This window comes from Gossypium hirsutum, chromosome A09, assembly GCF_007990345.1.
Source record: "Gossypium hirsutum isolate 1008001.06 chromosome A09, Gossypium_hirsutum_v2.1, whole genome shotgun sequence".
In the NCBI taxonomy this organism is placed as follows: domain Eukaryota; kingdom Viridiplantae; phylum Streptophyta; class Magnoliopsida; order Malvales; family Malvaceae; genus Gossypium; species Gossypium hirsutum.
Window position 1 is genome coordinate 55,645,322 of NC_053432.1, and position 27,849 is coordinate 55,673,170.

The following is a 27,849-nucleotide window of genomic DNA, read 5'->3' on the forward strand; positions in this document are numbered from 1 at the left end:
TATGGTATGACCCCTAATTATCTCTGGTCAATTTATAGTGAATTTCCAAAGGCGAAACAGGGAATCCAGAAACTGTTCTGGCCCTGTTCCACAAGAACCCAAATATCTCTTACTGTACTGTTCCTATGATTGTTTCGTTACTTCCATATGAAAGTAGATTCATCAAGGTTCGATTACATAATTTATTCACTATTTAATTCCACTCCTACGAATTCTTGTGATTTTTCCAATCCACACCACTGCTGCTATCAGCTTCTGTTTTCAAAGTAAACCTTACCTAATTTGGGGTTTCATGGACCAACTAGGGCCTTGTCATACATAAGCCCACATATGATCATACTTAGCCATTCTAGTGGCTGATCATTTGCTCAACACTTCCATTCCAACTATAGTTACATCATGAAACCATCTATACATTCATAAATACGAATGGTCTAATGCCATACTCCACTTCTACAAGCCATTTTCGCATGGCTGAACACTTATACATTTCATAAAGTACTCGAAAGACAACAATGGGTAGTCCTATACATGCCATATCAAAATCCAACCAAAATAGTACCCAAAAGAGCCTTTGATAGTGTGGGCGACTTCGACTTCAAGATCCCGAGTCCGATAGCTGGAGAACCAAAAATCTATAAAACAGAGGAGCAATGTAACGAGTAAGCAATTTATGCTTAGTAAGTTTGAGCAAGGAATTCCAGCATGCACAAAGAATAGCACACATTTAGCTAAACGGAATATATCATAATACGCAATTTACCGATATCAAACTTGCTTCACAACATTAACAACCCTTATGTACATACACAATAAACTAACTTGGCCGAAGGCCGGTAGCTCGTTTATCAACTGAGCGAACATTTATTTGTAAGGGCTCGATTAAATTCAACACATACGTAACATATCCCCATATTGGGATGTTTTTCGAGTATTCGCTGGAATTTTACAGCAAGCTCATTCATTACCAAATCACGTACCTTCGGGATTTAACCGGATATAGCTCCTCGTTCAAATGCCTTCGGGACATAGCCCGGTTTTAGTAACTCACACAATGCCTTCGGGACATAACCCGGATTTAACAACTCGCACGAATGCCTTCGGGACTTAACCCGGATTTAATAACTCGCACGAATGCCTTCGGGACTTAACCCGGATTTAATAACTCGCACGAATGCCTTCGGGACTTAACCCGGATTTAGTATCTCGCACAAAGGCCTTCGGATCTTAGTCCGGATATATTCACTTAGCACAAAGCCTTCGGAACTTAGCCCGGACAGCATTCAATTAATCATGCACCTCTAACAATAATTCATGGCACATTCGTATTTCTTTTTCATTAGCAAAACTCAACACAAGGCACACTCCATCCTTGCACATTCGGCTCAATAGCCACTCATAGAGCATGATTTTAATTTGCTTAAAACATGATTTAATCACATCGTAATTTAAGCTCTCTTACTCAAGAACTTACCTCGGGTGTTGTCGAACGATTCCGCTAGCTATTCAACCACTTTTTCCTTCCCTTTATCGGTTTTATTTCCCCTTTGCTCTTGAGCTTAATCAAACAAATAAATTGATTTCATCATTTAGGCATCAAAAGATGAACACAAGGCACTTAGCCCATATTTATACATTAGACATTAAAGTCTCATACATGCAAAAATCATGCATCAACACAACATATTAGCTAATTTTTTTTTCCCCTTGGCCGAATATGCATGTCCATTTTTGGGGTCGATTTCAACACTTAATACACACATATACACACTAGTAAAGCATCCTCCCCCTTTTCATCAATTTAACACATGCATTGCTCATTAACATGCAAAGTTACATTCGGCCTTAGCACACATCTTGCTAGCCGATTCTTCTCCATTTAGCAACCAATGCACATATGTGCTCACACAAAAATGCTAAAAAGGAGGTTCAAGAATCATCAAGCCATCATCACATGCATCATTAACAAGCTTCATATTTTGCATGCAATGGCATTAACACAACCTCCACCTAGGCCGAATCTTAACTCATCCTCATGCCTCATCACCACAACATCAAACATCAACCAAGAATGATGCATCCATGGTCAAGTGCCATTTCCATCACATAGCAAGATTTAGACCATGGGTTAGGTAGAACTCAAGCTAACAACTAAAACATGCATGCCTCTCATGGAACATCATCAAACATACCTTAGCCTAGCTACATGCATGGCCGAATCTCTTCACCTTTCTTCTTCTTTCCTCCTTAAAATGTTTGGCCAAGGATGAACCAAAGGATGAGAAAATTTTTCTTTGTTTTTCTTTCTAGTTTTGGCAAGCATGAAGATGAGAAAAGGATGAACAAAATTCCCCTTTCTCTTCTTTAGCTCACGGCAATGGGGGGGACAAACACTACACACACATTTTTTTTTCTTTTGTTTTCCATTTCTTTATTACCCATACTCCTTATTTTATTCTTCCATTAACAAAACATGTTTCATGACATGTTTTGCCCATCATTCCTTGTCATGGCCGGCCACTACTCATTAGGGGGGGAAAATTTGACATGCAAGTCCCCCCTTTGTCCACATGCACTAATAGGTCCTCACACATTGACCTATCACATTTTTGAGTTTTCTCACATAAGTCCTATTGACTAAATTCACATGCAATCAACCAAATCGAAGCTTGAAATTTTCACACATTCATAATTACATATTCTACACAATAAGTATCACATTCAAACATTTCGGTGACTCGGTTTAGCGGTCCCGAAACCACTTCCCGACTAGGGTCAACTTTGGGCTGTCACAGCATATACTTAGGTTGTTTTTCTAAATTGTAAATTTAGCTTGAAATTAAATAGTTTAGGTTGTTTATATTTAGATTAATTAGTTCATTTCATTAAACTGTAAAAAGGTAAAACAGATTAAATATACCAAGTGATAAGAGCAAATTGTTTTACTGAACTAATATGCCTAAGTGTAAATAACCTTGAATTATTTAAGTTTCCACCTAGAATTATGTATTTAAGCAAATTCCTCTATTGTCGATGCTCCGATCCAATCGTGTGTATTAAACCAGCTCAAGTATATTTTATTTTCATGTTTATTTCTTGTTTTTTGTTTTAGTTTATTTTCAGTTTTTATTTTTGGGTAGTTTGCTTGAGGACAAGCAAAGACTTAAGTGCGGGGGTATTTGACCTATCATCAAATATAATAGTTAATTCGGGTCAATTTTCTACTTAAGGAGCTTTTTTTCTAAACAATTTAGGATTTTATTTTACGTTTTTAGTAATTAGGCCTTAGGATAAAAAGTTAATAAAAATAAGTGTTTTAAACACATTTTGTAGGTGTTGAGACCCAATAGGCAAACACGGGCCATAGGTTGTGCTAATTGGTTCAATTGAGTGTGTAGGATGGAGATATAAAGGCCTTATTGACATGGAAGCAAAGGTCGACTGATGCACAACCTTCCAGAGATGTCAAAGCACCAAAGGAATGACACAAGAAAGGAATTTGGCGTCGTGTTGCTCTACGTCAAAGGTGTGGCACGACATAAGGCCAACGTGCTACCCAAGTATTTCGCGGTTATTTTCGTTCATGCAATTAGCCTTATACGAAGACCTAGGACGTGTCGAAGACCAAATTTGGGCTGCCAACACCTCTATAAATATGACATTATAAGTTGAATGTAATCAAGTCGTCCTAGACGCCTTCAAAAACCCTCGTAGTTTAGAATTAGTTTTATTTTCTTTTCTTTTCGGCTTCTTAAATATTTTCTTATTTTTCTTTTTGAATCAGTTTTGATTCAAGGATTTGCTTATTTAATTAAAGTATTCAGTTTATATTTTCCTTTGCATTCGTTTTATTTCATTATTCCAATTGACAGATTTGCTATTCTGTTTCCCATTCGATATTCAATCCACGATTATTCAAATATCTTTTCTTCTCTGAATCAATTGTGTTTCTCACATAGTTTATTCAATGGAGTTGAGATTATGAATAGCATGAGTGGCTAAATCTCTTAGGGAAGATTAACTAGTGGATAGGGATGTGATTAATGGAGGATCTTGGGATTTCTCAAGATGGATTAGTTGGTATAAATTATGTGTTCTTAAACCATTAGACTTGACAACCCTAGTAAGTTATCATAGGGTAGACGAGGTCGAAAGATACGTCGAACCAAGTAAATCGTAATTTATCCTGGTCGAGAAAGTGAAGTTGGGAGATAAGCGAGTATCAACCAATCGATTAAGTTAATTAGAAGTCAATAGGTAATAATTGTTTAATTGATGACTAATCCACTCTAGACCCCTAATTCAAAGTTAGTTCCAAACCCTGAAGTGAGTTAATCTTTCTGATTAGTTTATCAATTTATTTCGTTTGTTTATTTTATTTATGCATTTCTTTTCATTAGTTAAGTATTTTATTTCTCTAATCTATTTTATGGTCCATTGTAATATAGGAATTAACTATTACTACTTAAATTTATTATTGTAAAAAAGTATTTTTATTATTTATTTCATCCTCCCTTGGTTATGATCCTCGGAATACTTCTAATATTTCGTTGTATAACTATATTAAAATTTGACTCATGCACTTGCAGAAATCGTCGTTCTTAATTCTTATATTTTAATATTATATTTATTCTATAAACGATAACTCATTTATAGTTAGTCAACCAGCTCCACCAATCGTATAAAGTCTCCATCCAACAAACTACTGAACAACCTCTCGTTGATAAGGAATGAATTCAGAGGGGGAATAATGAGGCCTTGGAGAAGTATAAGGCAGACCCCAAGAAAGTCAAGTAAACTTCAACTGCATGTGTCAGCTTACCAACGCGAACCTTGGCTTCAACATTTTCAATCCCTCAGGAGCTAGGTGAGAGGAATTTCAAAGGGAGTGGAAAGAATCTAGGGCACTCTTTCATGCTCAAGAGTTGGAAGTGTTTGACCTTGATTCTCCAAAAGAGTCCACTCTAGAAAAAAATTAAAACTTTCATTGTATCTTTTAATACCCCTCATTATAAATATTTCTTTTATTTTTTTTATTCTTATATCGCATTCTACTTCACTTATCTTTCCTTCCACTATGATGTGTCCAACGTCAGCTTACAATGATTCACACAACTGCACTTCTATAACACACTTAAATTTTATAGTAACCTGAGTGACTAAGCCAAAACTAACCGTAGCATGAATACAGGGGCTATATATCAACTTTCTATGTCCAAAGGATCGGCTAAACCAAAACTCTTATACTGAATGTCACCAAGTCTTGGCATCGAATGTCACAAACGACCCGAATAACCTAAAAAAATTTCTAGAATGATTCCTTCAAGTATTTTAACGTTGTCAAAACTGCGTAATATAACTTTAGCTTTAATCCACATCAACTAATAAATGAATTTTTACAAATTTACCGCCTTATCAAATCTAGCAGTATTTACATTTCCAAATTAAGACTTTTAAATTGATACATCCAACCTAGTCACTAAGGTGTGGCCTCTAAGGGAGCCCCTCTATACACATGAATAACTTCCACGCCCATCCCTCAAAAATTGACGGTGTTTAGCTTGGTCCCTTTACCCGATCCTTGAGTCAAACATTTCTTCTGCAAATTAAGTAGTAAATTCGTACGTTCAAATAAACTTAGTGAGATTCTATGAAACAATGCAACAACAATATTTTGTAATCTTCAAGAAATAAAATTTATGATAGAGATTTCAAACTCCTTATCTATCATTAGCATTTCACAGATTTACCGGCATGGTCGACACCTTGCCCTTTTCTTATGCTCGCAGCTGGTGGGCTTTTCAACTATTTTAGACGTAAATGCATCTTTCAACAACAATGATTCTCTATGGTATTGCCTTGTTCCATCTCATCCCAGATCCCTTTTTACTTTAGCAAGCATAACTGTACACTTGGATATATAGTTCCTTGACTAACATTAGTTGTCTTTCAATTATGCTCACCTTAACTTTGGATTCTTACCTTGATCTATTCATCCCATACTAGACTAAACTTAGGATTTTCCATCTTACTTTTACGAATGCCTACTTTTTATTTAGCCTTATCGTGGTCCATCTTAATGGTAGGACACTATCTCTTGTCCTAATTCACAATTCTAAACATGATGGTAAGCTATCTGAATAAACGCCCCTTTTTCCTGGTGGATTCGTATCTCAAAATATATCTCTAAGATATTGGTTCTACTTAATCCAATCTTCTAAGAAATTTAATTTAATAGATAGCTCTCAACAAACTATCTCTTCCGCTACTTCCCGACGAACTGTCTGCCCAAGGTAGCCTTAGCGGACTTCCTCGTCTAATATTCCTTGTGGACTATCTTGCATTATATAGTCCTAGTCATACATCATCTTTCTTTATAGATCTCTAGTGGGCTCTATCGGTCAGACCGCTTGGGCGATCATCACCTCAAAGTGAACCTTGGTGGACTTACCCATCTCTAGCTGCCTTTTTACCCGTAAACCCTTAGGTTTACATTCCGCTTGATTATCTCATTATCACCCCCAATACTGGTTTACTCCCCAAGAACCGGTGGACTTATACTAGTGGATTACTTCATACCTCGAATAAGGTATCCCTTTTATCTCCTCTGCCTTGTTAAGATCACATATACCAATTCCTTTCTCCGTAAAAATTTGGCAGATTCTCTCATTAACAGGTTTACCCACATTATCAGACACTTCTACCAGCTTTTTTTATCTTTGTAGTTTGGTTGTTTCTTTTACTTTCTCGTTTACTCACATTTTTAGACACGCCGCATTCATCCAATCATTCTACTCGACACAAAATTCTTGCAATGATCTTCATTTTCTTGCCTTATCAGCTTTCTGGTTCACCATCTTAGCAGACTTTATCTGTCACTGATCTACCATAAATTGATATGGCAAATTAGGCTTTTCCAAGGTACTTAAAGAGCTTTTCCCCGAGCAAAATAGTGTCTTTAGCGTGGTTTTTTATTATTTTAGATTTTTGGTTAATAAGTGGAAATGTCTCATTTTAGCCCATTTTATAACTCAAATTGGCCAATAGCCCATTGGGAGGACTAACGTGTGATTGAGTGATGTAGGGATGTGTTGAAGATCGAAAATGAACGAGAATGAAACCAAGGCAAAGGGTATCGCGATATCCATGCCTTGGAATTGCAACACCTCTAATAGTTTGGAAAAGAGAGACTCTCTTCAGTGTTATCGCAATATCCTCTTTGGGTATCCTAATATCCACCCTTGAAAGGAGAGCCCAAGGCTTGACACTACCCGAGGTGTCGCGATATCCACTTCTGGGTATCACAACACTACCTTCGTTAGAAGGACAAACTTGGACAAAAAGGGTAGTCTTTGTCCACTTAGTCCACCAATCATCCAAGGCCCATATAGGGGAATTTTTGGAAACAAAATGTCATCAGAAGAAAACTTAAAACAGTCAAAAATTGTTGAAGAAGAGAGATACACGCATTAGCTTAGTTTTAGGTTTAGTTTTCTCTGCATTTTTCTAGATTTTTCATTTTCTCATCTTCTACCTTAGTTTAAAGTTTATTTTTCTACATTTAGTTCTTATTCTTGATGTTCTTAGTGTTAGTTAACTTAGTTATTATTGTAGCTAAGGTTTATTTACACTTTCAATCAATATACCTTGATTTCAAGACACTTTAAGCTTTAGTTTAATGTATTTTTGTTTATTTTACTTTAAATTTGTTAAAGCTTGTTCCTGTTATGTGTATTGATTCAGATTTTCTAGTTAAATTCTTTTAGTTTCATGTTGTTTACATTTTCTTGCATAAAAATCCCAACTTTGATATTTTTATTAAGTTTTACTTTTATGGCTGCTTTGTTTTCCATTTCCATGTTTATTTCTTTTACTTTCAGCATGAGTAGCTAAACTTCAAAGGAGGTTGATTGGTGAATATGTGGGTAAACTAAAACCTTTAGACAAAAGACTAAATCGTAATAAATTAGACTAAATAGAATAGGCCTAAAAACTTAAGAAGTGACGCCCCTAAAGGAATATCTAGGCATGTGAGACCGAAAGGTAATCTTATCGTGCACCCGTTCATTAGTCCCGGATTAACCGATGAGATCGAAAGATAAACCGGAGTTAATTTGTCTAACTCGATAAAATTGAGATCGGAAGATAACATGGAGCTACTTAGTAATTTATGCGATCTAGGTCCCTTTTCCAAGGATCGATGAACCACATCGAAGCCAACCAACCAGCATTAGTTATTTATTGGATAGTTCTTTAGTTTTACATTCCTTGCAATTTTGTCCTTAGAGTAGTATATTTAATTTTCTTGTAACTTTACCTTGTTATGAATTTTCGTACTATAAAATCATATTAGTAGCCACTCAAACTCTATCGAGTATGCTAGCTATCGTTCAATAGCCAACTCCCTTAGGTTCGATCCTTAGAATACTCCGATGTTTCATTGTAACGCTATAAATATTACAATTGACCTATACGCTTACAGTAAAATCGGGCTTTAAAAATTTTTCTACAAATTCATTATTTTATTGCTCATGTACGATGTTGTTCAAGTTGTTAGCACCATTATCGGGGAGACGGTGTGAGATTGAGTAATTTTTACTGTACAGTTTTAGGTAAAGATAAGTAGCAAAAGTAGGATTTATAAATAGAACTTTGTTTTCTATTTGTTTTTATTTTTTTATCGCAAATTTTAATTATTTTTCTTCACTCTCTTGTGCTTTTAGGAGGCATTGTATGACTTGAACCAGTAATGATGTTTTACCATTTGAGCCAAAACCAAAATGTATTATCACAACATGAGGAGGGCGTAACTCCCCAAAAGTGTCTTGTTTCCACAGAGAGAGCAACCTATCAAAAATCCACAATAAGAGATTTAACAATCACCATACCTACCTATAGAGCAACAAACTTTGCGCCACTACATAATGCCCGACTTAGATGTTGTTCGAGGTAGAATTAATCATAATTAATGCTAACAACTTCTAAATCAAACCGGCTATGATTCAAATGATACAATGAACCTTTAATTTTAAGGGTCAATGAATGAGGATCCAAATCAACACCTTAAGTAGTTTCTAACCATTTGTGATACTTTCAAGCATAATGGGGTATTCAATGACGCTATCCGTCTTCAGTTATTCCCTTTCTCCCTTATCAATCCACACATTCCTCCATTCTACCAATTATTCCTAATTTCATCTACCCTATCAAGGTAAGTTCCCTCCGTACTTTTCATACGATGTAACATGCATTTCTTTCATAACATTCAAAACACTAACACTTTAGGGGGTATATCATATTCTAACATGACAATAGACCAACACATTGCACATACATAGAGTATACAAGCAATCAATCATTTTTTTTCCACAGCCTCATACATGCTTGATTTGCTCAATCACTGAAATCATGTACAACTATGGATTTCAGACTACACCCAGAACAATCATCTAAACAAAACATGTCAGCAACACAATAAACATTATCCGAGGGAAAGAAAAGAGTACAGAAACTCGCATTGCTTCATTTATCCTCATCAGCTTAGCTTGTCCAAACCCCAGAGCCTCCTTTGTCTTGGCAGTTAAGCATGATAACCATTTATCAGTTAAATCGAAGGTATTTAAACCTTAAAAATCCATAATCCGTAATTATACAGAAACTTTACGAGAATTCACTTATCTTTCCTCTAATACACGAGTAAAGGGAGGCTTAAGGGTTTACCAGCTTATCAAATTCTCTTCTTTCCAAACTCAAATCTCACGTTTACTGCCCCATGCAAAGCTTTCTAGAATTTCTTCTTCTTCCTCTTTGGAGTAACTGAAGAAGAGGTTACAGACAGAAGGGAGATTACCAGTTAATTCAAGAGAATTATTTCCTCTATGCACATATATATATCCAAATTTTGCACGGTCTCCTTAATCCATTTTAGTCATTCATTGCTAATTATTCTATCTCCCACTAAGGAGATAATCAGTTTCAATCTAATTAAACCAGCCACTAAAATTTTTTAATTTCCCAGTAGAGCTCGCCAATTCGTCATTCCATTCAATTAGATCCTAACTTTCCTTTAATTTTGGGACATAAGAGAAAATCGGGTGTGACATAATTGTGTGTGAATGTTGCTTACCATCGTGTTATGAAATATTATGTCATAAAAAACGAAGTATTAAAGTAATAGTTCTTTGTAGGTAAAATTTTTATTCATATTTGAGTGACACATTTTATCTAATTACTTAATAAAATATTATCAATTATTTCTTACTTTTTTTTATTTTCATTACTTTTAAAACATTATTTTATTCACTCAACTATTTTTTTTCTTTTTAAATTAATAGACTCTTGTCATAAATGAGACCAATTCTAATTTAATTAGTAAATATTTTTTAAAAAAATAATAAAAATATACTAATTAATAAATTTAAAAAATAAACACAAAATGACTGGAGAACTAGTTTTTACTTGCAACTATAAGGAACAAGTTTGATGATCCCAAGTACACCTCATTTTTTAAAAAATAATTTTTAATTCTTTTATTTAAAGATAATATATAATTTTTAATTCTTTTATTTAAAGATAATATAAAAGTGTGAAAAGGTAAAATTGTAATTATAATAATATTAATTATAATTTAAAAGAATGAATATCTTTATAATTTCATAAAAGAATGAATATCTTTATAATTTCATAATTAAGTTAATGACTCAATTAAAGGTGATACTAACTTAATAAAATATTTAAATATAAGTATTATATATACTAGAAACCTTACCGCACACGTATGCGTGTAAAAACCACAAATATAGAACAATTGATAAAAGTAATAAAGAGTGCATGATTAAAATTTAAATGTATAAATATATCAAAAATAGAGCTTTAGCTTAATGGTAAATTGATTTGAGATTAAATCCCACTATAGGCATATTATTATTATTATTATTATTATTATTATAAAAAGATTAAAGTACCCTCAAATAATATAACTTAGTTTAATTACAAAAAAAATATTGTTATAATTTAACAACTGAATTGGTGACTCGATTAACAATGACACAAATTCAATAAAATAATTAAATAATAAAACGGATTCAAAAATCTATTCAAATCTACCATTAAAAGGATTCATGTATCTTTAAAAAATAAAATTTTAGAATTTTTAATTCATTAATTGATTTGTAATATTGAATAGATTTTGATATTGGGCAATCAGTTTTATTTAATTCAAATTTAATGTAAATAATAAATCAATTGGAATTTAAAAATTATAAATCTAGATATTACAAAAGAAAAGAATGCAGATGTTCCACACACAAACAGCATCACCATTACTATTCAGAAACCTCCATAACAACCTACCAGCAATTTGCCCATCACCTTCAAAGTACTTTCGATACAATACTTACATATGTGCTAAAAATCCCATCTTTCTTTTAGTAATTGCTTTCAGTTTAAGGTATTTCTATATGCGTGCTTGAATCCCCAAAGCTGCACCATTCCAAATGCACACAATCAATACCATCTAACACAAAGACTTGAAACAACAAAATAAAACTGGGTTTTAATACAATTATCGAATCGATTAGATCATTAATTTTTTATATACTTAATTTTTTTATCTAATTCAATTTTAACAACTTTGATCACGAAAAAACTAAATTTACCTCCACATTCTTTGGTTCAAATTCCTCGTTATGAGCCAAACACTTGTTTCCAAATGTTTCACAAGGTCCACTAGTTCCATTTAATCTGATGCAAAAAATAAATGTTTAAGAATTTTCAAAGGTATCTCAATAGTGATATCAAAATATACCTCAAACACAAAAAATTCAAAGAAATAATTGAAAAAGGAGCAGCATACAGATCTCCATCCAAGCACAAAGCAAAGTTGGCACCCCCACCAAGTGCTAACAAGTCATTCAAACACATATAATAATAACGATTGGCACCTGTTTTGATAAATCACAAACAAGTCAGAGCTTGTAACTATAGTAGCCGGCAAATATTCAAGTTTTTCAAAGTCTTTGAATGAACATATCGTTGTGCTTACGTTTATGTATGTGTAAGATATTAATAAACAAAATGAAGAATCATATAAATACATAGCATTTGTCGATGAAAATGGTTAGATTTGTGTTGACTACAATATCTAAGAAATAAAATACATAAAATGCTTTGCCAATTTGTATTACCGGTTGGTCTGAATAGCCTTGGTACACCGTATATGGATGTAAATACAAACGTCTGGTTTGTTCCCTGTCACATACAACTAATAATTTTAAATCATTTAAGTGTGTTGACAAACTAATATATCAATTTTTTAAATATAAGTTTCACAATAATTATATTAGCAACAACAAATTCTAAATAAAAACACTAAATTTTTAATTAATATTCAAGAAATTCAAAGATTATAAATACAACCAATCATAATTTCTTTAATTATTTATATCAATCAACCTCTAAAAATTATTATACAATTACAAGGTTAGGAATCTTATACTAAATCAATATCCCAAAATCGTTCAATAAATAAATAAACTAAATATTGCATAAAAATCCTAATCTATAACAAGAAAAGTTGCACTCTTAATTTTCTAGAGATTAATCAATAAAGCTTGAAAAGAAAATAAAAGTTGCTACCAAATTAGGGAGACCCACCTGAAAACATCAAAAATTAACCTATTTTGTAAAAGTTATAGAGAGTGTATGAAACAATAAGAGAAATTCGAGTGGAAAGTAACAAGTGTTGGAAGAAAATAAAATAATAAGAGATTTTTTATTTTTTGTGGGTAGAGAAAAATTCATTTCTTTTTATAGAAAATAATTTATTTTATAAAATAATTACTTTTCAAAAATTTTGGCAAGTCTTTTTCAATTTTTTTTTGGAAACATTTAGGAGAACGTTTTTAAATTTTTTGCGGAGTCAATACAATAATTGTATATTATATATATTTTTCAAAATTATAAAATATTTTATTTTATTTTATTTTATTTTATTTTTTAACTCCACGATAGTGTATGTGATTTTGCCATTGATGAGAAGGATGTGATCTTTCAGTATACCTAAATATATTTTTCTTCCAATTTAAAAATAGGGAAAGATAATAAGTAGAATTAGGCATTATAATATATATATATATTCTAATTTGAAAGTAAAAGTTTCAATGATATCTATGGATTAAACTACGCTTTAGCATCTAATATAGGTGTTTAATTTAAGGTTTATTTGTTTCTTAATTTTTTAAATTATTTAAAAAAAATGTTTCTAACAAAGAAATTGCTTTTTAACAAGTTTAAGAGATTGGTCCAAGGGATTTGGAATTTGCTTCACTAAGGTATGGTTTCGACACTTATATCTTTTCTAAAAATACTCTTTTTCTTTTTTATTGTGAAAACTAGTGAATCTGGGCAGTAGCACACAAAGGATGTAGGTGGTGGTTTATTTATTCATGTGAATATTGTTTAATTTTTATATATATTAAGATTGTTGTAGTTACTTTTTACTGAATTTTTTAGAAAATCTTATATTGGATACTGCATATCAGTATGCACCGATGTAAATTGTGTTGATTAAAATGGATAGAAACATATATACTAAAATTTTGTCTAAAAAGAAATTTAAATTACTTGGGATTGGAACAGTATATACTATTATACTTGCCTCTCCTCATGTTTTATCCTAGTTTCGTCCCTGGTTATGGTAATATTAACTATACGAAAATTTATATACATTTATTTTAAGAAAATGAGTGAATAAATTTAAAAATTTTCTTGTACATTTACAATTGATTCGTACATATCTGACAGGAGCAAAACATTGTCAACTTATGCACCACAAATAGAATTACTTCTGTGATTTGAACCCTCGACACGACATGAGTTGTGATAAATATCTAGTACCCTTAGGAGAAGAGCAATAGATTGAATAAATTTAGTTTGCTGCCGGAGGAAACTTTAAGAGAGCAATTGGTATAATGTTCGATTATCAATTTTTTAAATTGAAATGTAAATTCAATATTTGGTATGTAAAAATTGGTTTATTTTCTTTAGAATATAACATTTTCTTGACAGCTATTTTCTCACAAATAGTTGAAAGTGATTATCTTACTAATTGATGAAAGAGTTACTTTTTCATGTAAATAGAAAGTAAAAAGAAAACTACTAGGACAAAATTAACCATTTTTTTGTGTTTAGGGTATTGACTTATTCATCATATATAAAGGACATGACTGCTACTTATGATTCCCTTAAATCAAAGCTCCTCCAATCTAATTGCATCAACATACATAGGGAGATAAAAGGATTTTTCAAGATCAAATCTCTGACATTTTAAGCAAGCTGCATCTATCCCAAAAAATTTGTTTGTACAAGAAATTGCAACTCAAATTCCATAAATAAAATACTTTAATTTATCTTTAAAATTTCAAATCTTATTTGGATTGAGAATATCGATAGAAGCATAAATACATATAGGAAATCCGAAAAATAAGGAGGAAGAAAGCGTACTTGATATTTTCTCCTTGGAGTGGGTATCAAAGGGCATTCTAGCATTGCACCGAAGATAGCTCCTTCCCTATCTCCAGTAATCTATAATTCATACAACACCATCCAAATAATTCCAACTTAACTGTGAGTTTGAGATGCAATCCTAATTATATAATTATTATGTAAATGGGAAATTCTTGAACACACAAATACTTGAGAAATGAACATACCAGCAAAGAGGGACCAGGAAGCTCAGTGCTCTTACGAATAAGTGTACGGAGTGATATTCCATGTTTCCACGTACTGCCCTTCATTTGAATCAGTTGTTACCAAATCAAAAACCACACCGCTTTTGAAATTTGATTTACCAACCTTTTTTGGAAGACTTACCTATACAGCAACACCCATTGACAACCCTTCGCAATATTGGGCAGCGATGACCCCAGGAATTCGAACAATTCACAGTTAATAAACACCGATTCATCTGAAAGATTTAGCCACCCCTTTACGGGACTCAATTGCTCCCCCGCTTCATGAAACTCATCCGAATCGCTGCTGCTGCTGCCACCGCCGCGTGTGCTAATTATTTGCTGCTTATTCTCAAACTCTGTCCAGATGCTCTTCTTATCTTCGCAAACCTTTTTCAAATCTTCGCTGACATAGGTAATGGTGTATTCTTTGCAGCTATCTAAGGATTCATCTTCCAAATGGAGTTTCTGGTTCCTCCATCGATCAGGAATGGAGCCGATTGGCTTGATGTCAACGTTTCCATGATCGTTGGATTTGCGCTTATCATCATCATCATCATCTATGCTTGCTGATGGGATTATGTAAGAAAATAGTGAAGACAGTGAATTTAACCCTTTCGAATACCAACTTCCCTACAATTTCGAAAAGCTTCGTTTTACCAAATCAACCCAACAACCAAAAAGAATATACTCCAACTGAAATTCATACATAAAATCTATAAATAAATGACAATAATCTATTATATACTATGAAAAATATATATTTTTTATAAAAAAATTGTTTGAAATGACAAAAACATATTTACAATAATGTTTATCCTTTTATAAAAGGAAAGGGTTTTTCTAATGAATTAAAACTTAGTTGAAGGATGACACAAGATCTGATTATGGGTCAAGCTATTCATTCAAGCTTGAAAGCTTATTTAAAAAGTGAGAGGATTTGTGTAAAATATAGGTTTGAATGGGTTTAGACAAAAAATAAGACTTGTTTTTTAAATGGATCGGACCTTGAGTAGGGTTTTTGGGCTTGAGCTCGGCTTGGCTCAACCCGAATCAGCTATTTTGTTATTGTTTCGCTACTATTTTATTTTTATTTTGCTACTATTTGTTATTATATTGTTACTATTTTGTTGTTATTGTTTTGATATTGTATAACTCTTATTTTGTTATTAATTTTGCTACTATCTTAGAGGCATAAGTTGCAACTATATTAGTATTATTTAAATATAAATGTTTTTTAAATATATTTTTAATTTATTAGGAAACATTTATTTTGATATTTTTAGTGTATTTGATGTATTATATTTTAAATTTATTTTTATATAAAAAAATAATCTAAAATATTTTAATATACGCAGATCAAGTCGGACTCGAGGTTAACATTTTTAATCTGGACCATTTTTTAGGTCGGGTCGAGCTCAAACCTAGAAAATAAACCTAAAATTTTATATCAACTCGCTCTGAATCCGACTCGATTAACCCATAATCATATCTAGATCTTGCCAACTCAACAAACCCCTTAAATGATATGGAGTTCACATATGTATAAAATTAAGTTTTTTATAAGGATTAATTTTATATATTTTTGTAACTTTGTTAATTTATTATTATTTTAATGGGTTTTTTTCCCACTCCAATCTTTACTCAAATCTATCTTACCCTAGAAAAGTTAAACAACTTTGATCTAATCTAAAATTTTGCATAACATTTTATATGTTAATTTTTAAACCAAATATATGTAGCAAAAAAATTTAAAGAAATACAAAAATATTTATAAAATGAACATTTATGTTTTTTTATTCATTTCTACTCTTTTTTTTTTATGATTCTTTCTATATTTATTTTTAAAATTTTTAAGAATTTATCGAATCTTTTTATTGTTAATAGTTGAACGTAAAACCAGTTATCTAATTGGTTATCTAATTAGTTTGATCATCGATTCAATTATTACAACATTGAAATTTGAATTACTTAAATCTTCTTTTGAATTTTTTTTTTCAAATTCTAGAAGAAGAAAATTGAGATATAATTTAAGAAGAAAATGTAGTTTTGGAAAAGGGAATTACCTGATAAAGTTGAAGTTGAGGTGGAGGTGAAGGTGAATCTGAAAATAAATGTGAAAGACTTCTCGCTGTTTTATCTTTAAATTTATTCATTCTTTTTCAATTCATTCACTTTTGATTTTTAAGCACAAATGAATGAATTCCTTATGTGTGGAATTTGAATTTTATAATAAAAAAAATAGTTTTCTTTTTTCTTTCTAATTTTTGGAGTAGTAGATCCGTGAGAAAAGGAGGAAATTCATCTCGGAATTGGAAGGTCTTTGTTCGTCATATTCCAAGGTCTCAAAAGACAGTAGCTGATTATATGGCAACTAATTTCATTGAAATTTATTGGTTTGAAGAACCATCGCAATCAGCTAGAAGTTTAATTGGGGTAGATTATATTCTTATTTTGAGTCACTAGTATAATTTTTTGTTGTTTCTCCATTCTTTAAATTAATAATTTAAGAAATAACTTATGACCATGAAATTCTACTTTAATAAAAAAAAGTTAAAAGATATACTATTAGTCACTCTATTTCTATATAATTTGAGATTTAATCTCTGTATTCAAAAAAAAAAATTCAACCATCATGCTTTTTTAATTTAAAAATCTTAATCCAATCATTATCATTGTTGCTAGTTTTCTATGTAACATAAAACCAAATGATGCATCTTAGGAATTGACAATATTTTATGGGAATTTTTTACAATTTTAATAATTAGATTGAGATTTTTAAATTAAGGAAATAGAAAGACTTAATGATTAACTTTTTAAATACAAAAATTAAATCTCAAATTTTATTAAAATATAAGACTAACAACATAATTAACCTAATATAAACCCAAACATTTTACACTTTATCAAAACACCATTTTTAATCTTCTTCTTTCCTTAACCCACAGTTTCTATCCTTTTTTATACTATTAATATTTTAAGAATTCAGTTATTAAGCTTATTAAAATACTTGTACTTGAAATGCATGTTAGATATATATGAATGGAACATAAAATCTAACAATTAGGTTGTAGCGACGTAAAAATTTTGCTTTAGTCGCTAGTTGAGGCAATTATTTGAAAATTTGAAAATAGAATTTCAGTTTTAAAAGGAAAAGGAGTCGCCACCGACCATTTTTCTAGGTGTGATCGAACACCTAATAAACATTCTTTTTTAGAAAAGAAAATTTATTCTTGAACAAAATGAAGGCCGAATTTAGGTTTACGCGAAAATCCAGAGAAAAATAGGGTTTGAGAGCCGGTTACGCACGAGGAAGGTATTAGCACCCTCGCGACGCCCAAAATTGGTATCTTGTTAAACACGCATTCATAATTCTCAAAATACAAGTTTAATTTAATACTTAGTTGTGATCCGATTAAAATACGAGAATTTGAAATTTTAGTTTTTAGAAGGACGTCTCGTTTTTAACACGAGCCAATGATATCCACCCAACATAGCAATGAAATCAGCGACTTAATGTTGAAATCGGTATGTTGCCTTATTTATTTTTAAAATTGATTAAAAACATAAAATATCATTTGCGATAGGAAATTGTAAACAATGCAAGCGATGATACAATTAATGAAAAACATTAAAATATAATAAAAATAACAATAATATTCACAATAAAATAATAATGTTCTAATAAAATAATAAAAGAAATAGTATTTGTAGTAATGGTAAAAATACTAATATGCACATGAAAAATACACACGTATATATGTATGTTAATGATGATGATAATGATAATAAAAATAACAAATATTATGTAATATGTGTAAACAAACTTATAATTTAAGTAAAAAAATGATTAAATAATAATGGAATAAATATAGATAGATATTATATGAAACAAAACAATGAAACAGGATAATAGGAAATTTTTAAAGTTTGAGATTACATAAAAGTGTAAGCGAATAAATAATGAAATAATAAAATAGAATTAATGTACCATATAAAACGTAAATATATAAAAGAAAAGCTATAATAATAATAGTAATTATAATAAAAGTAATAATAATAAATATAACAATAGTAATATTAGTGATAAAAAATAATAGCTATAAAAATAAACATAATAACCATGACAATAAAGAATAATAGTAATAATAATAATAATAATAAAAATAAAAGTAATATTAATAATATATTGTATTACGATAGTAAAGTAATAACAATAGTGATAATGATAATAATAATTAATAAGTTAAATTAATTAGTAATAAAGTAATAAATAAACATAAAAAGGAAAGTGTATAATATAATAATATTAAAATAAGGTAATTAAAAATATTACGATATAAATACATATATATATGCATATTTAATAAAAATATACACTAATATTAATAATAATAATGATAATAGTAATAATATTAAAATACAAAAAGCAAATGTAGTATAATAAAAATATTAAAATAAAGTAATAATAAAAAAATAATACTATGTATAAAAATATATACATATACATATATAATAAAAAATACACTAATATATAATACTAATACTAACACATTAATAAAAATAATAAGAATATGTTAATAATAATCAATTAATGAATTGAAAATAAAATGAATAAATAAATACACAAAATAAAATATAATTATAATAGTAATATTAACAAAATAATAATAATAATAAGTTAAAGTAATAATAATATATGTTAATTTAATACATAATATGGAAAATAACAAAAAATGAGTAAATTAAATCTACAATGAAAGTTCAGGGCTAATTTGCAAATAAATAAAGAAGAAAAGATCAAATTGAACACGCTAACAATAAAGAGGGACCAAAACTGAAAATCAACAAATTTAACTCTCAGCATTTGTAATTAGTCCTTATTCTAAAAATATTAGAAATAGAAAATATAAAAAAAAATTAGATATATTAGCGATAATCTGATCAAACTTATGGATTCCACAAACAAAATCTAAACCAAAAGCTAATTATAAGGTGTTGATCTTGGAAAACTAGGCATTGTAACACAATAAACTTTCATTTCTATTTTAATAATAAAATTTAAAAAAAAAAAGAAAAATAAAGGTAAGCATGGGATATGAAATGGTAGTTGAGCAACATGTTTGGTTTAAGAATATTATATAAAATTGAGGTATGAGAATATGTTTGAGGTTTGCCTATTTTTCTATAATTCAACTTGTAAAAATACCTTATTTTCCCAACATCTCACGACGTGAGTTTATAATTCCTTTTTATTTTCCCAACATCTTTTATTTTATTTAGGGTTTAGGGTTTTTATTATTGGATGGGGATAGATTATCAGGTGCAACTGTTTATAGTTCCCAGAAAAATTTGTTTAGTATTGAGGTTGAAAAATATCTTTAAAAAATATTGTAGAAAAATGCTTTTAAAAACATTTGATAGTGTTTACTGTTACTTTAAGAGTATTCTTGAAAAAATAAAATTTCTATTTTGAACATGAAATAGAAAATTTTTAATTAGGAGATAAAAAAAAGTAATTTCATTAAAAATAAACATACATCTCTCTAAAAAAAAAAACATACCTGTATCTAAATCTCATCACACTGAATCTAAGTTGGATGTATATGTAAAAGTAATTTAAATTACACACAAAATGTGATAAGATCATGTTGTCTAATGCAAAAACTCTCTTGGATCAGTGATATAACCAGTCAAAGCTGAAGCAGTGGCAGTGTATGGGGAAGCAAGATATATCTGCCCTTCCTTATGCCCCATCCGACCAGGAAAGTTTCTATTTGTTGTTGACACACAAACCTGCATGCTTCATCTTATTAAAATCATTGCATATCAACAAACCAGATGGTTTACATTATTAAACCTGGAATTCGATCCAATTTAGCGGTGTAAAACAAGACATTCATGTTTGTAAGTTATTTGGATTTGACTGGAGAAAGAAATTGAATTTGACTCCATTGTCTATTCAAAATCGAGCTTGAACTCAAGCTATCAAGCAAATCAAATTTCAAGTATCCTAATCCTTGACTTAAGTAACTCACAAGTTTATCGAGTTTTTTTAAATTTATACTTTTCTAAGTTTTCAATTCTACCTCAAGCTTGAGCTTGAACCCAAATGACAATGCTTGAATTCAAGCACAGGAATCGAGCTCATGCATTTGCTAGGTACAGAAGCCTAATCAAACGAGCTCATACTTTTACTAGGTAAACAGGTCTCAAATAGCTCAACCTTTACCTTGAATAGAGCTCAGACTTTAAAAGCAAAACTTCATCAAATTCAAGTGGAGCTCAAGATTATAATAACTTGAGCTTGACTCAACTCGATTACACCTCTAATCCATTTGAGTCAGGCTTGGACTAACCCTGACTAGTCCATTTTACTTTTACTATTAAAAGTCTAATTCAGACTGGACCAGACCAACCCAAATTAAAATTCACCATGTCCAAACCTAACTCGAAACAGAGTTTCTCTTGTCAGAGAGATGGTTCAATCCTAGGACAAGTCTAGCCCAGACAAGACAGTCAAATAGTTCAACTACTAATCCAACCGATCCAGTTCAGTTTTTTTCAACCATGATGGTAGGGGGAAAGACTACTTGCCTGAGCTTCGTTCATGCGAGCATATGTGTCCTTAGGGCCACCCATACAAGCAGCACAACTAGGGCTTGCTGGTGTGCCACAACCAGCTTCTTCAAATATTTGAGAGCAAGTCTTGCCACCAGATCCTGGTACAATGAGAGTATATATATCCACCCACACCTGCAAATTTACCATGTTTAACAATCATATTAGCAAGTTTAATGATTTTTTTTAAAATATTAAAAACCTATGTTATTCGGCTTGGAGTGTCATATGTATTTGAAACAAAGTTTTTCTATGTATTTTGAGGATCGTTGACAGATCATATTCTTAAGGATCGCAAAAAATTTTGAAATTGTTAAACTCTAACTCGTCCCAATCTTTGCTAGTATTAGTTTTGTAAACATTAGATAATATCAAATATTATGTAAAACTTCGAAGTGAATCAAGATGGGATCAAGAAAATCTTTTCAATGATGGGTTAGGTGAGGCTAAAATATTAAATAAAATTCAGGGCAAGGTGAGAAAAAAAAAAATCTCCACCTGATTCTATTGTCATCCCTAAATTCATATTCTCATACTCATATCCAAACATACATCGGGCATAGATATCAAATATGAATATTTTATAAAAATAAAAAAGTCAGAATAACATAGTTGACAATAAAATTTCATGTACCTTTTGTGTAGCAGGGACAAGGAATGTGGGGACTTTCACCTTTTTTCCCTGTATTTTTCAAGCAAATTACAAATCATAAACAAGGCTATGAAGTATATAACAACTAGCCAACTCTACAAAGCATGGACACATAATAAGATGGGAATTTTCCGACATTCAGAATATGGGTGTGGCAGAACAGGCAATAAAACTTCAAATTTTGGATAATAATTCATTACAACACGTATTTTTCCATGTCAGATCATTTCTTGGTTATGTTTTGATCGTGTCTACTTTAACTTAATGTGTCCAACATGTTGGAATTATGTCTAAAATATTAAAAAGAAAATGAAGATAGATGGAATCTTACAGAAGCTAAGAAGAGCTTGGCAGCAGCAAGAAAATCTTGTGTTTTGCCACCAGTACATGATCCAATATAAACCCTGTCAATTTTGATATCTTTGCATTCTCTTGCCAAAGCACGATTATCTGGAGAATGTGGCTGCAAATTTTGCTCCATTATTTACTCAATACACAAAAAAGAATATATATTAAAACAGCCATTTTTTATGATATAAACTTGGATTATATTTTCGGGATTGATTTTAAATGTCAGATATGAGTATATACTTAATGCGGACATGTTTTTCCCTTGAGGATCATATCTCTATTGAATATCCTTGAGGATCATATCTCTATTGAATATCTTTAAAAACGTCAGACAGTGACAAATTGGAGAAACATGACACCTAGGCTTAATATACACTCACCTTAGCTACTAAGGGCTCCAATTTTGAGATGTCAAATCTAAACTCGGAATGAAAACTGAAAGCCACAGTATAAATATTTAGATACTTGTTGCGGAAGTCATATCCTCATATCCATATTTAAATATAGGCCAAATATGAATATCGAATAAATTCACTTCAAGAAAAAATATAGAGTTGGAATATACAGACTAAGAACGTTGATTCATGTTAAAGTTTAAAAAAGAAAAAAAAAACATAAGAAAGTTAAATAAAATCAGCAAAGTAATTTATAAACATACCTTGCTAGTGCATCACTGTAAACTGGTTCATAAGGCAGAGATGTTTTATCCTGCGTAAATTAGAAAGATGCAACTTCATAAGCCAAGGTATTGTCTATATGCTATCCATATTAAATTCAAAATTATTATGTGTCCAACACGAATATACATATATTAATTAAAATTTTCATTAAATATTGGTGGTGTGAAAGAGACTTGAAAAAGACTCACCTCAAGGTACTTAAATGTAGTACTGTCTGCAGCAACAACACCGTTCTTTCCACCAGCCTCAATAACCATATTACATAATGTCATCCGTTCTTCCATCTAAACCAGTAAAAAAGATAATAAGAAAATAAAGATTAGATTCATATTCCAACTGAGAAAACATTTGGATCAATTTCAACAAATATCACTTACATTTAAACTCTCAATCGTTGTGCCAACAAACTCCATGGATTTATACGTAGCACCAGCTACTGATATTTCACCTATGATCTACAAAACAATATACCATTATATACTTCGTTCAATACTAGATATGTAGCCAACACGGTTTCACGTATTTGGAAGTCATTGAAATATATGATTACTTTAAAAATAATGAAAGTCGGAACAACATAGAAATAACTTTTCTAAGAAACTAAAAATGTTAACTTGCCTGCAAAATCAAATCCTTAGCAAGCAAATAATCAGGCATTTCACCATCCATCACAAATCTCAAAGTTTGTGGCACCTGAAATTGTCATGCAACAAAACCACACTTAATTTCAGTGCTAAACATTTCATTATAGAACTACTAAGAAATGAACAACTTAGTATAGGTATGCATCTCATACAGATATGGTTTATTTTATTGAAGTTTTTTCATATATAAAACTATATCAAACATGAATGTCAAACAAACTCATACCTTGAGCAGAAGTGCCCCGGTGCCTAATACAAAACCAGCTTCTGTATTTCCAATGCCTGTAGCAAACTGACCAAATGCTCCAGCAGTACAGGTGTGAGAATCTGTCCCTAACAAAATCTGAAGGCAGGAGCACACTAAGTTATTGGGATTCGGATGGAGTTTTGGACATGGCTACGTGTCCGATATGAGCACGTTCAATTTTTCTATTTTTTTTTCATGTATTTGTAAGGGTTTAAGACGGTCATGTATCCCCATACTTATGTCAAATGAACCGAACAAAAGTGTCATATATGAATTCTTACTCAGATTCGGATAGACTGTCAATACATGAATTTGTGTCTGATATACATGTGTTCAGTTCTTCTGAGTCTTTTTCATGCATTTGTAAGTTATAGGAGTGTTATGGTTTTATGCTAGTACAAGTGTCATATACCAATATTTATTAAGAAAAAGTCAAAGCAACATTGAGTCATATATGAAATAGAATATTAATAATTTAAACAATCTTAGTAAAAAGAAAAAATGATTACCTCTCCAGGCCTGCAATGACCTTCTTGAGCAAGTGCAATATGGCATACACCTTTGTAGTCAGGATTAGCCTGGCAATAATATGACATAGAAATCGAGTTTTAGCGTCAATAAACAGGGTATATATATAAGGAAATGTATTGTGTTCATTGATAGTGGAGTTTTGGAGTTTTTAAACTCCACAAGCAAGATTGAGGCGATGACAATTGACATATATGGTATAGTAAAATATTAAAGAAAACAAATGTTTAAAAGAAATGGGACACATGATAATATTTTAATTTTGCTTGTGAAATTAAAAAACTACACTCTCAATATATCAAATACTATATAAATATATATATATTTTAAATCTGAACAGAAAAAAAAGGTATAAACCTTCGAACTCATAGGTGAATATTGGAGAAAGGTAGAAGTGTTCATAGGCCAGGCTGAGACTAGAGTTTCAAAAAATTTCCAGGCCCGAGCCCGAGCCTAGCCTGCTCAAGCCAGCCAAAATGACAAATTCACTATTTAAAAATTTAATTTTTATTTAAATTTACTTATAAAGATATATAAATATTAATATAAAATTATTTTTTATATTTTACTAATTATAAACAGTAAAATGGCTGGCCCAGGGTTGAAGAATACAAACCCAAGCCCGGCCCAAAGCAAGATGGACCAACCGGTCCTTGAACACCTCTAGATACGAGTATATTCCTGTATAGTTAAAACTTTCTAAGTTTTTTTAAAATTTTTGGAGGATTCTTATAAATTATATCATCTTATCCATGTGTTGGATATAAGTGGCAGACACGAGTAATTGGAAAAAAAATAAAGTGTGTGAGCAACATAGTCCTGAACACCACAAAATAGTTGAGTATAAAATGGAAATACACAGTTATGCTACTGGAAATCAAGTTTAAATGTTTGAAATGAGTATGTATATGATATGGGTGCATCCAATATTGTATGTATTTAGAATACATTTAGAAAATTCTATTTTCATATCTATATTCAAATATGGATCGAATAAAAAATATAAAAAATAAGTAGTCTAAGAAAATAAATATTAGATGGAGAAGAACATAAGAATCAAAGAGTCATACCTTAAAATTACTAAGATCAGTAATATCATAAAAGTACTTTATATTTTGGTCCAAAGAAAACTCCCTCAAAATATCCACATTACGATTGGCACGTTCATCACTTGTGAATATATAGTGGTCTGGTATAACCACCACCTTTTCACGATCCCAAACCTTCAATATATGCAATAACACTATGATAGTTAACGAACTAAACCCGAACGACTATGTTTTGTTTTTTTTTTTTAATTCAGTGTGATTATCAGATATGACTGTGTATTTAAATGATGGTTGAAACTTTATATTCTCGAACTCATGTTTGGACATATATCAAAAACTAATAACCAACGGGGCACATTATATCCTACTCAAATAGGAGAAGCTTATTGCAATGGATGTAGGCAGCAATGGTGACTTCATTAAATAAAATTAGATACGAACTAATTCAAGTATACATATATAAAATCAGCAAAAAAAGTAAAAATAAGAAGTACCTTAGCATTTTCACCAAATTCTTTCTGAAAGATACCAATGGAACCAGGACCACTTATATCATTAGTCATGAAAACATCAACATTCACCCAAACGTTGTCGCCTGCTTTCACCTCTGCTTTCTCCGCCCCTTTTGCAAGTAGCTTCTCTGTCATCGTCATTGGACTCTTCATCTGAAATCCAAATGGAATATATGAAAAACGTTTACAAAATTCCCAAATTCAATCGAAATATATGTAGATCAATGGTTAAAAAAAAAAACAGTAACTGAGCCAGTGGTGGCTGGTTTTCTCTCTGATTGTCGCGTGGCCATTGCCATCGAAATGTTGTTGGAAATGGGTTTCTTGCATTTGTAAATCGAGAGTTGTGAAGTTGAAGGGACGACTGAGAGGCATTTATCTTTCTGTTCAATAATTAACAATAAGAAAATCAAACTGTTTTTAAGTATCTTTGTCCGTCACAATAAAAGGAACAGAGAGCTGAAAAATACTGACCTTGTTAATGATCAAAGAAGAAGTGGGGTGTGCAAAACCAACTGAAGAGGCCATGATGAGTTGCTTCAAAAGAATGGTAAAGAAGATGGCTTTTTATTATCTTCTTTCAGACATTTCGTCAAACACGGCTTTGACAGAGTTAAAATCACTTGAATCACCATTGATGCTGACAAGTTTTTCTTTTTCATCGTACACATGTTTTAACGTACAGTGAACACAAATATCGATTTTGAAAAACTTGAGCAACACGACAACAAAACTCAACCGTGAGAGATATTCTCAGCCGCCACCGTTGCAATGATTGGGTAAAAACACTTTTTTTAATCCCACTCCATTTTTATATTAATTAAATTAGTCCCTCTCAAATTTTTTATTAATATAATAAGAAATTTAATCCTAAAACATTACCTATTTCATCAGTAATGATTAATGGTTGTTAATTACCCACTTGTTTACTTGAAACAAAACCAAGAAAATTTTAAAAATTTTGCCACAATTCAATATGGTATCTGTAAGACCTAATTTTGACCCAGGCTACACATACAAAAAACTAAAATTAAAACAAATCATCAAATAAGTCCATTTACAAATAAACCCAAAATAAAACCGGCCCAATTTCAGTAAACAAGCCCAATAAATTAGACCCCTAACCCAAAATCAAAGCAGGCCCGGTAGCCAATCTTCTTAACAGTTTCCAGGAAACCCTAGGGGAAGGGTCCTTTGCGCCACTGCTGCCATCGTGACAGCTTCCACGCACGCAAACCAGCACCTCCACGCACGACCCCCGTGTGCTTCGCTACACGTTCACACCCACGCCCGACGTTGCCCTTCTCCACCTACAATTTGAACAAAAAAACAGCAAGAAACCATTTTTATTTGGCTATAAAGCCTTCAAATTTTGTTGGTAACGGGTTTTTTTTTCTTGGTTTTTTGAGGGAAATTATACACGAAATACATACAAAATCAATAGAAAGCAATCAAAATATACTTCAAAGGTGATTTAAGGTCTCGTTTTTCTTTCGATTTTATTTCTATTTTTCTTTGATTTTTTTATGTACTATGTGTAAACAATATAAGAGAGGGAGACTCACCGTCGTACTTACGCTATGGGGAGGGCTTCGTTTGTCGTCAGATTTTGGGCTGTTAAGGCAGGGAGGAAGGTGAAGGAGTTGAGAGATACTCCAAGGCATTAAGGGTTTTCTTTTAAAAAAAGAACAAAAGTTTTCTTTAAAAGCAAAAAAAAGGGGTTTTTAAGCAAGTTTAGTTTCAAGTGAAAAATGAAACAGGGGGAAAGGGGAAGACTTGACCTTGTGTTTTGGCTATAAATGGAGGATTTCGCAATTAGTCCCCCACTTTCGCACC

The 27,849-nt window shown here is 31.2% G+C and overlaps 2 protein-coding genes across 5 annotated transcripts; both read right to left on the reverse strand.

The window, feature by feature from the left end:
• Window positions 1–11,229: 11,229 nt before the first annotated feature.
• On the reverse strand, window positions 11,230–16,926 carry LOC107889998 (oxidation resistance protein 1). 2 transcript variants are annotated; one of them, XM_016814526.2, is made up of 8 exons: window positions 16,796–16,926; window positions 14,872–15,362; window positions 14,712–14,784; window positions 14,503–14,583; window positions 12,186–12,249; window positions 11,855–11,942; window positions 11,658–11,742; window positions 11,230–11,481 (listed from the first exon to the last, which is right to left on the reverse strand). In XM_016814526.2, the coding sequence occupies exons 1-8, from the start codon at window positions 16,883–16,885 to the stop codon at window positions 11,440–11,442; spliced, it is 1,014 nt and encodes a 337-aa protein (XP_016670015.1). In that variant the 5' UTR covers window positions 16,886–16,926; the 3' UTR covers window positions 11,230–11,439. The 2 variants fall into 2 exon arrangements, with proteins under 2 accessions (XP_016670015.1, XP_040933638.1); XM_041077704.1 differs by having other exon boundaries at window positions 11,230–11,527.
• Window positions 16,927–20,237: 3,311 nt separating this feature from the next.
• Window positions 20,238–27,844, reverse strand: LOC107888895 (3-isopropylmalate dehydratase large subunit, chloroplastic). Of its 3 annotated transcripts, none has more exons than XM_016813157.2 (16): window positions 27,579–27,844; window positions 26,488–27,323; window positions 26,262–26,396; window positions 25,996–26,166; window positions 25,523–25,675; window positions 24,434–24,502; window positions 23,904–24,020; window positions 23,652–23,726; window positions 23,411–23,488; window positions 23,222–23,317; window positions 23,012–23,061; window positions 22,734–22,788; window positions 22,334–22,465; window positions 21,985–22,032; window positions 21,327–21,485; window positions 20,238–20,525 (listed from the first exon to the last, which is right to left on the reverse strand). In XM_016813157.2, exons 2-16 carry the CDS (start codon window positions 26,539–26,541, stop codon window positions 20,385–20,387), a joined length of 1,533 nt encoding a protein of 510 aa, XP_016668646.1. In that variant the 5' UTR covers window positions 26,542–27,323; window positions 27,579–27,844; the 3' UTR covers window positions 20,238–20,384. The 3 variants fall into 3 exon arrangements, with proteins under 3 accessions (XP_016668646.1, XP_016668647.1, XP_016668648.1); XM_016813158.2 differs by having other exon boundaries at window positions 27,591–27,789; XM_016813159.2 differs by lacking the exon at window positions 25,523–25,675.
• Window positions 27,845–27,849: the final 5 nt, after the last annotated feature.